Below are 16,954 nucleotides of genomic sequence, written 5' to 3'. Positions count from 1 at the left end.
GCTTTGATTATGCGTCTTAATTGGTGATTCTTTGCCTCAGTCTTTTGAGCTATCTTCCAAGGTTATGAAGATCAAGATCATCTTCGAAGCATTTGCTATCAGAAAAGAAGAGAAGCAAAGGGAACACTGAAGAGTTAAGCACAGATTTTAGATGCAGGGCCCCAATTCAGGTTCACAAGCTACTAGTACTGCAATAAAGACCAGGCGCCAACAGCATGGGCTCTTGAAAGGGTCTGTCTCAAGTGTGAATCCCAGCCCTACTTCCTAGCTACGTAACCTAGAGCAAGTTACTTAAACCCCCTAAGCCTCAGTATCCCCATATGTAAAATGACAGTAGTTCACAGGGTTATATTTACATAATCCATACAAAGTGCTTAGCATATAGCAAGTATTACATAAATACTAATTTATGTTGTGACAATTTCCTTTTAACAGCCAAGGAAAGTATTACTGCTTATACCTAATGACCTGAAAAGTGATTTGGAATAAATGTGGCCTTTGTAACCCTGACTTAAATTAAGAGTATCTTAGGGACTTACTGCATTGAACCCAAATCTAGATATGTGTACTACTGATTTGGGAACTAGTGTTCCTAGGATACAGGGCTGGATAAGGAAGTTGTGCCAGATACCAATCCTAAGCACATATGCACATTTAAAAAACTTTAATTCCCTACTTCCAAGCCATTAATATATTGTTCAATAACGACACCTTGAATTCAGAGGATACAGATTAAACAAGCCTACATTTAATATATTCATGTATTAGCTGAAGTGGGTTTTTTTTGTAACGAACAGAGAAAAGGTCAAAGAAATGGTTCTTAAGACAAAGAGCATACAAGTAAACTGTCAATTGGGAGTTTAAGGGGGAAAAGTACCAATCTGTTGAAAAAAATTATTTGGATAATTTCCCTTTTGACACATACTGATGAGAAAAGTATGGGAACACAATTACTGACTTCCCTTACCACATGAAACATTCTTCATGGTATAAAAATGCCTATTCTAAAAGAAAGGTTATTTTTTCAGATTATTTTTAGTAAGGCGGCATAATTATGCTAATGAATCACTTTTTGTTTACAAATGTGACAGTAATTAAAAAAGATAAAGGTTGACACGGGGTTTAGGCGTAAGAGTCTTAGAGCAGCGTAAGTTAAGAGAAAAAAGGCAGCTGCAGTAAGACATGAGTTCTCTAAAGGATGGGGAAGGAAAAATGTGAACAAGCAAAGGCTTATAAGAAACTCCTCTTGCTTATTCAGTTACTTTTACAAAGAGAACTTAATTCAAAATTTAATTCTAATCCATAATACATATATACGGTCAAGGGTTCAGATCCTTGTACTGGCCAGCCACCAAAAAAAAAACTGAAAAAAAGAAGGAAATGTTTCTTTAAGTCAGGAGGCATAATACATATATAAATTCCAACTTAACAAAATGAAAAATATCTTTCACGTTATGATACTTAAATACTCTCAAGAATTTACTGAAAAATATGGTATTCATAATCGTTTAAAGATTACTCAGTATTTAAATGAGGCTGCTAATTTATGTTAATAATTTATTATAAAAACCACCTAAGGACAATTTTATTATTTTTTAACCATAGAGTTCAGATAATTGCTACTGACAAGTTTGGATTATTGAATGAAAAAATAAACTTTTACAGTTAATGTGAAAAGCCAATCTTTTCTAAAAACAAAACATTACACGCCCACGGACTGCAGAAATCATCTATTGTGCTACAGGGGTTGAAGTCGGTAGGTAGGTAGACTAGGGACAAGGTAACCACTTCCATTTTGGAGGCAAGATCATGCATATTAGAACACTGATTCACTGTAACACACCCATAACATTTCAAGTACATTACATACTTTTCATCAATTAGATTTTTAAAATGTTGAGTAGAAAAAATCAATTCCAAACTATGATGTTCAAATCAACTCCAATATTCAAAAAGTTCAGTGCCCATTCAGAAACAGATAAACAGTATATTTATTAAATGAGTTAAGACAAATAAACTTTACAAATAGACAAATAATAAAAGGCTCAGTGGCTAAAATAGATGGTAAGCATCATTGAAAGAAATCAACACCATCACGGTATCTCAGTTGGCTTACACGTGTAAAAAGAAATTTTCAAAGAGCAATTTCACAGAAATGAAGCCAGTTTTTTTTTCTTATAAACAAATCACCATTTCTTGGTTCAAAACTGACATCTGTTATGAAAATTACCATATCACATATTTGTAAGATGACAAGGAGTAACTCATCTTCAAAGTGCAAGTAAGTCTATTTACAACCACAAAAAAGGCAATGAGGAGGAGAAAGGATTTTTTAAAAATATACAAAGATTAAAAACATTTGGGATGCAAAATTAAACAATTTTTTGGTTAGAGGATAAAAGAGAAAAAGTGATTGAATTACAGATGCTGATTTCAGCTATACATACTATATAATGGGATCCAAGATCTTTAACAGCTTGCTTGCATTTTTTTCTACTAACATAATGCTCTGGAAATTTCTGGTAGAAATTACAGTGTCTCAAAGAGAGAAATACACACTAAGCATGTCCTGCTATCACTTCATGGATGTCCTAAGACCCATTTATGGATTAGAGTTGTTGTAAAAAGCCATTGCCTTGAGTTGAAAAATGAATGCTGTAAAAGCTCATTACAAATCCTCCAAAGCACATGCACTTTTAAATCTTCTGGTAATTATATTCATATTTAAGCATAACCAAAATAAAAAAGAAAATCGAAAACATTTCCCTTTTCTCTATTCCCTATGCCTTACAGGCTTCTCCAGTTAATAGGGTCAAATTTTTAGAGTTGAAAGGGTTCTTAAAGATAGTCTAGTCCACTACCTACATTTAGGGTAAACAGTTTTCCCAAGATCATGCAGCAAGTTAATGGCAAAACCAAGACTAGAAACCAGGTCCTGACTCCTAGTCTAATATGCTTTCCAGCATATCATGCTACCTCTTTTTACAGTATGATTAGCTATAAATACCTGATGAATAAATGTACAATTACAAATGCTGACAGAGCCAATCGAAGACTTGCAGAAGATTACTGCAAAGAACTGATGGAGGGAAAAAGATTTCCCCCACCCACCAAAAATATCAAGCACCATCAACTAAATGTTTCTTTGCTGGGTCAGCACTCTCAGATGTCGTAGTAGTCCTCGTAAACTTTATTTCAGCCTGAGGATTGCATATCTGGTGAAATCTGGGCCCTAAAATAATGCCAGTTTCTAAAGGGTAAAGAGAGAGGCAAATGAGGGAAGAAGGTAGACAGAAGAAAGAAACAGAGCTAAAGAATCCAATTGGTTTAGAGATGGGCATTCCAACATACAGTTATTACATCTAAATATATCTTTTTAGAACCTTTTCCACCTTTTCATATAGTCTTATTTTATCTAATCTGTTATTTGGCCACTTAAAGATTAAAATAAATGTATCAAAGACAATGGTGGTCATTCTTTTTCTAAACGTTAAGACTATTTTGGACAAATTAAATTCTATGAAGAACATGTCAAACGGTGAAATTGTGTTAATTTTCTTAATCTGATTCTATTAGGTTACCACCAAGGAATTAAAGCAGTACTTCATGGGGCTGTTACCATCTTGAAATTTATTCCAATTGTGGTTAAAGAGAACAGACTGATGCACCATGTATGCAGAATTACTCAGTAAAGAAGCTGAAATGTCTTTTAAAAAAACATTGCCACATATTTATTTAATAAAAGGGCATATTTATGTTTACAAACAAGTTTCAAAAACAAAAGGAAAACATGTATGCTTCTACTTATTAACCTTTTTCAAAATGCCAACAGCCCTCATGCTGTATGAAGGTCTCTAAGGATTTATTAGAAAAATCAATACAGTTCACTCACAGTTCACCAAGACATCACTGAACTAACATGTTTAGACAAAAACAAAAAGGACTAAGGATCTCTTGCAGTTTGATAATTTGATTTAATTTGATTTGCCTGAAATAACAAAAGCATTTCAAGCATCTTTCATTATGTAGTTGATGTCCTGCATTAAACAATCTACTAAATTCTGAACAAAAGGTTATTAGCAAGTTTTCAAAAATTTTAAAAATTAAACAGTTGTTTCAAAACCATTAAGTAGTAAATGTATTTAAGAAACTAATTAGGACAGATGCCATAACTTCATTAGAACACCACTGCTCATGTTTTTTTTTTTTGTTTGTTTTGTTTTTTTAAACAAAGCATTAGTGTTATCTATTTGGCTATTAGTATTAGCAATTTATCTACAATATTAACAAGGTAAATTGTAGGCAAAAATTTAGTACAGTTTCAATAGAAACACCCCTTTTTTTCCTGAAAATACAGCAGTATTTGAAGGACTAAGTTTTCTCTGCATCAGTTATAAGGAAGCTTCCCATCTATGAACAGGAACAAAAAAAGTATCTACAAACCTTGTAAACAGATCTGTATCATTTATAAACATAAATAATCCAAATTATTAACAGCCAACAGCAGAAATTAAAGTATCAATTCAATGATCTGGGGCTCTTTGTCTAGCCCAGCTTTACTCCTCCCTCTCTCCCATCAAGGACTGAGATAAACTAAAGCTCTACTAATACACTGTTCAGGACCATTCCTGGGTTCTACTGATGATCCACGGGTCACTTAACTCTGAGTTACTGTTTATCTGTCAGTTCATTTCTCCCACCCCCCAAAAAGCACCCTCAGTCTGGCAGAAAGCTTTGCATTTTTTTAAAAAAATAAATCTACATTCGTACAAGTATGTCTTCTGTTGAAGTCCAAAGACAAGAAAGCTATCTTGTCCGTCACAATATGTGAAAAGACCCAGTTTCAATTTGTTTCTTTACAATGCAGCTAGTGTGTTAACATTCAGCTTACAATCAGAGTGATGTTTCCAAACTATGTAGTGGGCTTCCTGGGGATGAAGAGGTAGCAGACTTGTTCATTTCTATTGTTAGGTGAATTCCACTGTCAACAGCATTGTTATTTTTGTTGGGAGAGGGTGGAGGACTGGAGTTACGCTTTGTAGGAGCATCGTCTTCAGCATCAGTGTCATCAATAAGGGGGATATGAGGCTCTGAATCTTCTATCCTAAACTCAGGATGTGTCATAAAGTTGTGAATCGAACTTCTTGATTCTGGTTTTTCTAACCCTTCATATAAAGAACTACGAAATGCATTCACCACTCGAATCTGTAAATATCAGAAAACACAGAAAGATGTCAGTATGCTATTAACTTTACTTAAAAATGGTTCATTTATGAGTTTGAATCCACAAACAGCTAGGTATGAGTGAATCATATTTGCATGTAATGCAGTGGAACTTGCAATACACTGTAAAAAAATGAATATTTTAGTAAGGACACTACAGAACAACAAAACCACATACTCTAAGAATTAAGAGGTACAGAATTCAAACGCTAAGAAAATCTCATTGTCACTGGCTAAAAATTTAATAGCCATTTTATAGGATTTTTTTCCCTAAGAAAACAAAATCAAACAAAAAACAAAACAAAAACTTAATCATACACAAGCTTAGCTGATTTTTTTTAAATTAAAAAAAATGTATTTTGAAAATAATTCAAATAAATTAAACAAAGTCAAGCACAAAGGGTTACTATTTATCATGCTAGGAATTAGGGAGTCACTGACTATGAAAAAGCCAAGCAAATATAAGCTGAATGCCACAATGAACTCACATCTACCCCACTATTCCCTAAATTAAAAAATAAAAATAAAGACAAAACCCAAATAAATATCTATAAAATGCCATTAAACAGCTATAAATATTTGAGTATATGCCATTTATCTATAAAGTGTTAGTGTTTTTCCTTATAATAGATTAAAACTTAAATCAATTACTACAGTTCTCTGGAAAGAACAGATTAAAAACAAAACGAAATAATCCTTTGGTATTCTGTGAAAAATTTCCCAAGAAGAAGAAACAAAGTTTTAAAGTTTTCTAGTACTTTCAACCCCTAAATATACAGGCCAACAATTCACCTTCCTTCTTAAAATCTGCTGTATAAATGTAAAGAGGTTACCAAAATCATCTCTTAAGACAATGATAATGAATAAGTTAATAAATTCCTTCAAATGAATACTTCAATGTATTTTTAAAAATGTAACATAGGGTTTAGGGTCACGTGCCCACTTCTTATTATATCCTCATCTCACCTCAAAGTTGTCTTCCCTTGTTTACCAAGCCTTGTATATAGGCTGCTTAAGTCCATATTCACTTAGCCCTTCATACAAAGGGTACAGCACAGTTGAGTGAGAAAGACGACAGGCAAAATATCTGGGTGTGAATTCCAGCTCTGCCACTTACTATTTGAGGAATCCTGCCTGGTCAAACAGGTTTCTTCAACTATAAAATGGGGGTTGTTCATGGGAGATTAAATTAGTCAGTACACGAAAGACTTAGAACAGTGTTAGCTCACAAGTATCAATGCCAGGGCTTCAGGGATCTTGTTGAAATGCAGACTCTGATTCAGCAGGGGCATTTCTACCACGTTCCCAGGTGATGCTGATACTGCAAGCCCATGATCCACACTTGGAGCAGCAAGCATCTCTCCATATTGTCTTGCCACTTTATCATATGCTGTTTTTTAATTGTATCCTATTCATGTGTTTTTACTTCAGTTCCTTAATTTGACAGATAAGTAGCAGCAAACACATTTTCAATTTCTTTTATTGCTTTTCCCCCTCCCCCTTAATTAAGATGTAAAGTTTTACATATGGAATGTAAACAATGCTTGCTAAATATACTCATTCAGTTGGTGTTTTATTGTAAAATCTTACAATTCACATTTTATACATGTGGAAATTTAGCAAGTATCCTGACTGTCCTAACAATAAACTATGAAGTTTAAAAAAGCAAAAAGATAACTTCCTCAAAAGAAAAATCTGTTGATGTCAGTAGGCACAGAAGAGAATATGAATTGGAGGATCAGCCAGCAAACTTGATGGGTGATGAGAAATGTCTGAGATGACACTGAAGTTGTTGTTTATTTGACTACGTTGCTGGTACTGCTGCCAACGGAGACAGAGAAACAGTTAAGTTTTGTGTCTGTGTCTGTGTGTGTGTTTACCAGTCTGGGTATAGAAGAGAGCAGTGAAAAATCAAGGAGGAAATAAATACATTTTCTGAACATGTTTAATTTGGAAAATATCTAGAACTCAGAAGAAACATGGACTTAAGTTAGAGATCAGGGAGTTAGTGAAGCTCTAAGAGGAGCAGAGTGTAAAGACTGAGCAGGTGAGGGCAAGCAACAGTATGTGTACACACACACATCTGTGGCAGGCAAATCAGATTAAATTTCTTTTTTACCAAAACTTCAATTTTGGTAAGATTTTTTTCTGTCTGGAAGAATTTACTAAAACAAAACTAGAGACATTTAATTCTAACCACTTTATAAATGTTGAAACTGCGCAACTGAGAGGGTGGGTGGCTGACTTGTCAGGTCACTTCTAATCAGTGCTAAAGAGTCTTGGAACCCAGGTTTCTAGACTCCCAGTTTCAGGTTCCTTAGAAGTCAGTGAAAGACAAGAACATATAGAGGGTTATGTTATGGCTAACTTCACTAGAATAAAACATTTCATGAGATTAAGGTTAGTGCTTCCTCTTCTTCCTCTACTTAAGCCACATGACAGTGTTTAGTTTCAACACAGTAAAAGGACAGCTCAACAATGCTCCAAACAACTCAATTTCAAAGAACAGTTCTCACGTGAGATACACACAATAAAATCTAGATTAACCAAGAATTACTGAACCAGATTTGTTTTACTTTCTGCTTTTATAGGACATAAATAAGAAAGCACTCTTGATGTAAGGCACAATGTTGAACTAGCTCTGATCTTTATTACCTTCTATATGTTTAATTCTCACAGTACAGTAGTAATTCTGAGAAAAAGAATTATATGCACAATATTTTAGGTACGTAGGAAACAATATTAATATCACAAGGAATTCAGTTTAAACAGAAACTTTAGCAACCGTAATTACCCATTTTTGAAATCCAAGCCTCACTATTTATTTTATCCAGGCTTTTTACTCAATTTCTATTGAAAATCTATTGAGGCCTTCTATGTACAACATAATTATACCTCCTAAAATTATCAGAATTAAGAAAAATTCAATAACTCCTATGTCAAGAAAAAATTTTTTAAAGTAAATTATTCAACAGAGGGAAAAAACAAGGAAACCTTACATAAAAGATATATATAGAAACAAAACAATTGAAGTGATTATTTTAATTTTAAGAGACTAAAAATAATTAAAGATAAACGATACTTTAAATTTAAATAACAAATCAAAACAAGACCATGTACCCTTTCCAAAGCAACTATTTTTCTACCATCCTACCTTTGATAACACAAAATAACAATATTATTGCCCAAAACATGGTATATACAAGGAGATAGCTCTAAAATACTTGGCTATTTAGTCACGAGCTGATATATCTTCTACAATAGACTGTTAATTTTGAAATGTGTATTCATCACTACTTTTACTATGTGCACTACCATAAAGAATTGTTAACAGTAAAGTAAAAGATACTTTGCAACAAGAAAGAAAATCTTACTGTTTTCCAAAGTTGGGTATTTGCATATGTAATTTTCTCAAAAGAAGAACTACCTAGGTAGTGTGCAATGTTTTAATTTTCTGGAACAGGGGTTGGCAACTTTTTCTGTAAAGGGCCAGAGAGTAAATATTTCAGGTTTTGCGAGCCACACAGTCTCTGTCATAACTACTCAACTCTGCCCTCCTAGTGCAAAAACTTCCATAGGCAATACTTAAATGAATTAGCATGGCTGTATTCCAATAAAAACTTCTTTTAAAAAATAGGCAACAGGCCAGATTTGGTCCATAGGCTGTAGTTTGCTGACCCTTCACCCAGAAGACCATTTTTTTCCCTTCAATTTCTCCTTTCCAGGAAGGCTTAGCTATTTATTCAGCAAAAGAATTAATAAATTGTGTAGACTGACATTAGAATGATATACTTTATAAATTTTTTTTAAAAAACACCTACAGAACGTCTTCTCTAGAGATCTTTAAGAGTAAAGAGCTGACAAATAAATGAGGAGACAAAGATCTCTGCAGAGATGTTCCAAGTTTAGCATCTGACAAAGTTGAACTGGATTATTATTTCTTCTATTTAGCAAAGCAAGGACTCCAAATAAGAGTCAAAGAAATTTGACATCCACAGATATTTCTAAGACTATCCTCTATTAGGGCAGAAACACAGTGAGAAAAATCAAAGTTCTCATTAAACACACTAACAGTATTAATTAATTCTATATATTGGCTAATGTTCTGTGGCACCTAAGACAATGCTCCACCAGTGAGGTTGAGAGAAATTTATGGTAACAAATTACTGAAACTCTCAGTATATAATGATAACCCCATTAACAAGATATGATTCATCCCTGGATACCTCCTTACACTCCTAGAACATGGGATATACAATAAAAAAACACTTCAAACCTTGATGAAGCAACAAGTACAAACCTTCCTTTGCTATTCTCTGAAGTCTCTCTCTACTCCCTTGGCTACAAGGTCCCAGCCACTCAGAAGTTTCATGTACAGTTGTGTATGAGAAAAAAGCCTGGGGCGGGTGTGCATGTGTGCATGCACGTGTCTGTCTTAAAACAGTTTGTCTCTGATTTGATATTTAAGCCTGGAACACAATTAGACCGAGAAATACAGTAGGTATAGTATATCTAAGGTCATGTGATACTTCTCCAAATGAAAAAAACTCAATTACCTAAAATATTGCTGAAAATGAATATACATTAGCCATGAGATAAACTTGTCAAAAAAGTTTAACATGAGGTTAATCAGTAGGAAACAATGAGACAAATACAGAATATAGAACATTTTATAAAGCAATTAGCCTGGACTCTTTAAAACGTCAATGTATGAAAGACAGGGAATGAACCCAGGCTGGAGATTAAAGAGTCATAACACACACTGTCAATGACCCTTTCTTGGTTTCTGGATCAAAAAAGCTATAATCAACATTTTGGGGGCAACTGAAGAAATCGAATATGGACTGTATACTAGGTAATACGATATCAACGTTAAATTTCTTGGATGTGGTAATACAGAATGATTATATATGAGACTTCTTATTCTTTGGAGGTACATGCTAAAGTATTTAGGGATGAAATGTCATGATATCTGCCACTTTCAAATGGCTCAGAAAAAAGCGTATCTATTAATATATACATAGACAAAGCAGATGAAATAAAACAATAAGTGGTAAATAGAGGTGAAGGGTATTCACGATAAAAACTTTCAATTTGTCTGTAGGCTTGAAATTTTTCAAATTTAAAATTGAGGGGAATGGGTCTTTCAGGATTAAGTCTTACTCTGGCTCCTTCTTGTGGGATATAAAAAGATGCTTACTTTCCATTACAGCTGCATCAACCATTCAAAGTTTATTATTCTTTTAGTATCAAACTATTATCACTGAGGCCTGCTCTCCTCAACTGGTGAATTCTATCAAGGTCTATTTGGGAGTCATTTTCTTCAGGTCAATTTTCTCTGACTTCCCAGAGTGGGCTAAGGACCATGTTATAATATTCTGTGTTTCAGTCTCATGTAGAAATTTCTGACTGCTTGTTTTTCTCATTAGACTGCAGGACCTGGAGGTTCTAACAGCCTTGACATATGGTAGGCCATTTGTAAGTATCTGCAGAACATTTACTTTCTAGGGCTGGGTGGTAAGAAGCCCTAGAGACACTGTGAAATGTCTACAATGTGTCCTAGGCACATTGTGAAATGCAAAGACATAAGGAGAGTAGCATGCAACTGACATTACATGTACCAGGCCAGGTAATTTACATCTACCATTTCATACAGGTAAGTAATTTTTAAAAGGAAGACTCCTAACTGTTCTATCTGTATGTAAACTTAATATCCTAACATTACATTTAGAGCACTTTCTGCTCTTTGCTTTACATCATTTATGCTGCCTTTGTTTATTAGCCATGGGTAAGCCATTGAAACTCCAAGTCAGTTTTCACACCTGTAAAATGTGATAGCTCTTGTTCTGCCTGTTTTACAACACTGGTAAAAATAAGTTTCCAAGTGAAACTTACTTAAACAACAGGCAACAAATAAGCATTGAATAAATAGCCTGCACTGTTTTGGCCCTTAATTCATCCTTCTCCAGCTTCCCCACGTTCTTTCAGCACTTAACTGGTTGGAGACCAAATGGAAAAGATAGGTCTCTGCCCAATACAAAGCTATCCTGAGGTTTCTCAGCAGATTTTGGGGGTAGGGATGGGTTTACATCTTTAGTACCTCCAATACAGTGAGAACCCACCATGGAATAAGAAGACCCTAACTCCTAGCTGTGATAATACAGATTATAAGGCTTTTAGGGAGTTTGTAATTTACTGAAAACCTGAAAGAAAATTTATAACAGTCAATTAATAGAAATTTCATGTTCAATAATTAATCAACAGTACACTCTCCCTACTTCTTTTGAAATTTAACAGAACATTTCTTATCTATGATGCAATTTTGAACTAAACTGATTATACAACAGAAAAACCCCCACAAACTATAAATACCATAAAACTATGAAGTTTATATAAGAACCCCCCACCCTCCCCCCAAAAAAATCCAAAGCAAGGCAAAGTTCAGCTTAAGAAGGCAAGCAACTGGCTATATATACTGGGAATTTTTTTTCAGACTATTAACGTTGTTCCCAAACTGAACAAAATAAAAATCAAAATGCTAAATTCATTTTTAGCTTTCAAAATGCAATTTCTTGGTTCTGTTACATCAGTTTCAAATCACATGCTTCTGGGAACCATGCAGTACAAACATTTTCAAAGGCATATACTCAAAAATTTATAGTAGTTTCACAAATTCTAAGCTACAATTTTATTCCCCATATTAACTATTAGGAGTTAGCACAGAGACAAGCTCACAGATTTCATATCTAATCTTTGGTAGCAATTGTTCCAGCTGTTATCTAGCCCTCTAAGAAATAAAACAACAACAATGACAACACTTTGAGGTCTCAATCCACTTTACGAAAAGAAAGCTTTATGAAAAGCCTGAACAATGAACTTAAACATTAAGGAGAAAATGAGAAACGTTAGGTGTGTGAAGTAGGAAATGTTAATTTCATGCACTTAGGAACACACACTCACACCCCACAGTAGTAGAAGCAGTAGAAGAGGAAAACACTACATGTGTAGGGGTAGAAATATTTGTTACATCATGATGCTGGCTGGCGATGGAGGGTTGCCGCCTTAGAGCCCCCTGAATGGAACTTCCACTCTGGAAAGCATTCACTACATCCATCTGCAAGGAATCAGAGATTGTGACAGCTTGCTCAGCAAGAGAGAGAGAGAACAAGAGAAAGGACCATTCCATCTATCAACATATAAAAAGTAAAGAAAAAGGCACTTTTTACGGAGCAGATAAATAGGCAAGAGTAGCATTTTGAGATGAAGGGGGAAAAAAAGGCTAGGAAAAAAGGAGCTTAGGGGCATATAGACACATTCTTTCATAATCAGTTAAAGGTTTCACTCATTCCAGGCACCAGTACTATTTTTCAAAACAATAAGTTTTGTGGGTTGGGAAGGCTAGAAAGGAAGTTAAGGAACACACTCGAACCTCCTCCCCAGGTCAAAAGTCCCTGCTCCCATCATCTCTCCTACCTCTCTACCAGGCCCATACCTGTGTTTGGATTCTGTTCAGACCTCTAAACCACAAGATCTGGCCACGCCGCAACTCCCTTTCAGCGTGATCAATCTCTTCAACATCCTCTGCTAATTCCTCTTCAGGTATTTCTTCCTTTTGTGTTCCATGGCCAGCTTCTTTTAGGAATTTTAAACGGCTAGTTGGAATTGTTGAAATAAGCTACAACACAGGGGAAAGAACTTAGAAATAAATCATATCAATTACAGTTAAACTGATCAACTTTAATACAAAAGGTATTAAAAGTTGCAAGAGTATCCAACTATCTTTACCAATGAAGCAATGAGATCCTGTTGATCAGTCTCTCTCCCAGAACAAAAAATATTCTTCTCTTAGGTATACAAAAGATTTAAGTTTGAAGGGTAAAAGTTTTCTTGAGTGGAAATTAACCTGATTCTATTTTTCATATCTTAATTAGAACAGTCAAGACAGTAAAACTGTACATCGTGCTTTTATATATATATTTACTTACACTCCTATTAGTTGTATTTATTTCAAATAAAATGGCAGGTGGTTTTATTGAATGCGAAAAATTTATATTTCATTAGTACTGTAAGAGTCCAATGAGAAAAAACATACCAGAATTCAAAAAAATCATCAAGGTTCTACTGAAAATAGTTTTGTTTGTTATAGGTATTTATTTTTATAAAATGTGACTATTTGAAATTGGATTAACACTGATTGATAATGATATCAAATAGGAACAGCTGCTCCAGAAAACAAAGATAAAAAACTACCAATTATGTATTAGCTTATACCTTAGATCTACTGACCACCAAAACCAGTGCTCCTTTTACCATGGCACACAAAATCAATAGACAATGTCAACCAGACAGTAACTTAAGCCTGCTGGGTATGTAAACTATATGGAATTTCCTCTTCCTGAAATTAGCCAGATTTATGGGGAGGTTGTGGGGTTGTGTTCTGCCTATCAGGGAACATTATGAAATAATTAGAATGGTAATCAAAACAGAAATGTGGATCAAGTATGGATCCTACTTAAAAAAAATCTCTATTAATGAGGTCTTCAAAATAAGTAAGAAGAGAAAACTCAGAACCTAGAAACGTAATTAAGAAAAAGGTGAGATTGAAGAGATATAAAGATGGTGGGGGCGGAGCAGAGAAGTGGTGGTAGACTAACAGGTACAAAACTATGCCGTCTACCTTAAGTGAATCACTGTGCAGCATATGTGCTGAAACAACACACCATACCCCACAAAGATGTACAAGTAAATGTTAAATAAAAAAAGAAAACTATAAAGATTGAGCAAAATTTAAGTAAAACCTAAAAATTTGATTTGATTTACTTCAGAAAGATAATAAATTAATTCATACAAGTTACATACTGTAACATATGTTAACCTTCATTTATGAAAGTGTTAGTATAGATTCTCTGTCAGTTAGTTTTGTAGCAATGGTAATGGGCTTAAAATGAACAATGCACGTCATTACCAGTTATCTTTAAAAAATAATGACATGCATTTGCAAAGTAAGCTGCCTATAGTAAAAATGAGGCATATCTCATTTTCAGGCATTGTATTTTATTTATACACTGGTAAAGTTATTTAATCCAAATAATCTAAAACGTCATTTTGTGGCCCTTTTTTCCAGATACCATTATTTTTAAAAAAACGTTCTCTAGGTAAGACTCAAGATTTTTCCTATGCTACATTTTGATTAAAATTATAGCAAAATGATCGAGTAAGCATATGTTTACAATTTTTGTAAAAAATTTTACTCTGAAAATGTAAAGAGATGGTTCAGAGTAAAAGATACAGATATTAGCATTCTAACCAGCCATAATATATTATCTTTAATACATGATACAATACCTGTTCTAAAAAAACAAGTTTAAAAAACTATACAAGAGATTAAAATAGCATTTTATAATATAGGCATAATAATAATAAACAAGTGACATACTAGAACAAATATTAAAAGAATATATTCCTGAATTCCCTTTCTTGACCCAGAATTGTAACTATTTAGAATCAAGCAGCAAAACTGATTAAGAAAACACACACTAGGAATTTTCAAAAATATCAGTTTAGGTTTGAACAAAAACTGTTAAGATTTTTACCTGGCCCCAGAGTAATGTTCCCATTCCTAGGAATATTGACCATAGCCACTGTTCTATTGAAAGTTCTGAACAACTGAAAGGTTTTCCACCAAACTGCACAATTATTATCTGGAGGAATAATCAGTGGGAAAATTTATTTAAATCTTTAAAGTTTAAAAAATTCATACACTTTAAAAAACACACAAATTTATGTCCTCTAAACCCCAAGCTAAACAATCACTATACTGATGAACTGCATTATAATAGTCATAGATCAAAATAAATCACTGAAATCAAGTAAGATCTCTGCCCCAAATTTTAAATGCATGTATACTTCATGTTTAAATTGTGCTTAACAAAAATTTTAAAAAATTCTCATGATCAAGAATAACATTGTACTGTTTACAATATAATACCAAGTAATAACATTCCCCTGTATTAAGTATAATTGTTGAAATAATTTAGACCCTTTACAAAAGACAGTATAGTTTTGTGGAAAAGACCGTGTGTTATGGAAAAGTGGACAAAGTACACAATTGTTTTTTTCCTTCTATAAATAGCTGTTCATTCCTAGTTAAGATTTAGACGTTAGGATAAATGTGAATGGAATGTAAGAAAAGAAAAGCAACTTGCAAAGTCCTATGAAATATGGGCTAACTCAGTTGGTGTATGCCCTCAGAAATTTGCTCTCTCTCATGCAGTATGCGCATAAGTAAAATTCAAAATACAGTGCTTATGCTTCCCTCCTTACACTAAATGACCTAAGACAGTGTACATGAAAACATTAAGATTTAACAGGGCTGGCTGGTTAGCTCAGTTTGTTAGAGTGTGGTGCTGATAACACCAGGGTCCAGGGTTCAATCCCTGTACCAGCCAGCCGCCACCCCCAAAAAACAAAAAAAGAAAATATGAACTATTAAGAATTAAGTAAAAATATTCACCTTCTTGTGAGTCTGACAGGTCTCTCTTTGATATGGCAGTTAAGTAGCTGCCGAATATTGAAATTAAAAAGAATAAGTTCAGTAGCTAACGTTAAAATTTTTTTTTAAGTTACAAATTCCATTCTTTGTAGCTCAATTTTATTCCAATTCAAGTAATATGTACTTGTCAATTCCACTACTGTTAAGATTTAGTTAAGATTGTTTAGTTAAGATTATTTGTACACATTTGTACAGCTAGATTCCCAACTGGTTTGTTAGTAGCCCAGTCGGATTATAACTTATCTGACAAACAGGTCTAGATTTTAATAGAGATATAAAATTGTTATAATTTTCTTTTGTAAACCAAAAAGTGATGAGTATGAAAAAAGTTCAATATGTATTTGTCCAAGTGTTCTTAAACTTAATCTCTTTTTTTGGTATAATGAGGGGTGTGAAAAGGAGGACATTAAGATGCTGTAGAAACAAAACGATGATTAATGTGACTGGCTGATTTAGTTCCATAAAAAAACTTTCATTTTTGAGTTGGAAGACATAAAATTGTTTTATCTACTTAGTTGTGGCATTTATATCTAAGAACAGACCAAGTTTCCATAAGACACCTTAGATCAACATGATACTACAAATATCATCAAAGCAATAAATAGAAGCCCCCCCTCCCCCCCAGCTGTCAAGTAATTTCTGGAACTACTTGTTTTCCTAATGTCTCCCAATATAATAATCGAATGTGAAAGTATTTTTTTCCAATCACCCACCTGTACCACAAAAGTGCCTAAAACAATTGTGCAGAAGATGGCATTATTAAAGATTCCTTCAAATACATTTCTTTCACCATGAATTTTCCGGGCATTTATTTCATTGAAAAGTTGCATCAGCACAAAGGTATTAAAAACAATAGTATAATGTTCGGAAGGAGGAGCATGCAAAGGAGCATTTCTTCCACTATCAATATCAAAAAACTTTTCTCCTGAAAGAATGAAAAATTGCTATTTTATAATTATCATACAAAACAATTTAACATTTCAAGGAAGTACACAATAACCAGACCATTTATTTAATTTGGAATGACAGCATAGAAAAAGCTGGAAGGGACCTGGGATTATCAGGTGTAACCCTCTTGTTTTATAGATGAGGAAATTGAAGCCCCCAAAACTATGGTGATACGTTCAAGATCACATACCTAAGTTAGTGCCAGAACCAGGAAAAGAAATCAGGACTCTT

At 33.8% G+C, this 16,954-nt stretch overlaps 1 protein-coding gene across 4 annotated transcripts in view; it reads right to left on the bottom strand.

The window, feature by feature from the left end:
* Nucleotides 1-1,623: 1,623 nt before the first annotated feature.
* Nucleotides 1,624-16,954, bottom strand: part of ATP2B1 (ATPase plasma membrane Ca2+ transporting 1) — a 111,620-nt gene continuing 96,289 nt past the window's right edge. For 2 of the 4 annotated variants that reach the window (XM_063076139.1, XM_063076140.1), the window contains exons 18-22: nt 16,489-16,700; nt 14,817-14,924; nt 12,716-12,898; nt 12,224-12,337; nt 1,624-5,205 (exon numbers count right to left, since the gene is read on the bottom strand). In XM_063076139.1, coding sequence (XP_062932209.1) covers nt 4,894-5,205; nt 12,224-12,337; nt 12,716-12,898; nt 14,817-14,924; nt 16,489-16,700 — 929 coding nt within the window. In that variant the 3' untranslated portion in view covers nt 1,624-4,893. The remainder of the gene's footprint in view (nt 5,206-12,223; nt 12,338-12,715; nt 12,899-14,816; nt 14,925-16,488; nt 16,701-16,954) is intronic. The other 2 variants (XM_063076141.1, XM_063076142.1) reach the window with 2 other exon arrangements.

This window comes from Cynocephalus volans, chromosome 12 (assembly GCF_027409185.1).
Source record: "Cynocephalus volans isolate mCynVol1 chromosome 12, mCynVol1.pri, whole genome shotgun sequence".
Taxonomy (NCBI): Eukaryota; Metazoa; Chordata; class Mammalia; order Dermoptera; family Cynocephalidae; genus Cynocephalus; species Cynocephalus volans.
The sequence above is the reverse complement of the archived record's forward strand: the minus strand, read 5'-3'. Positions and strand labels throughout refer to the sequence as shown.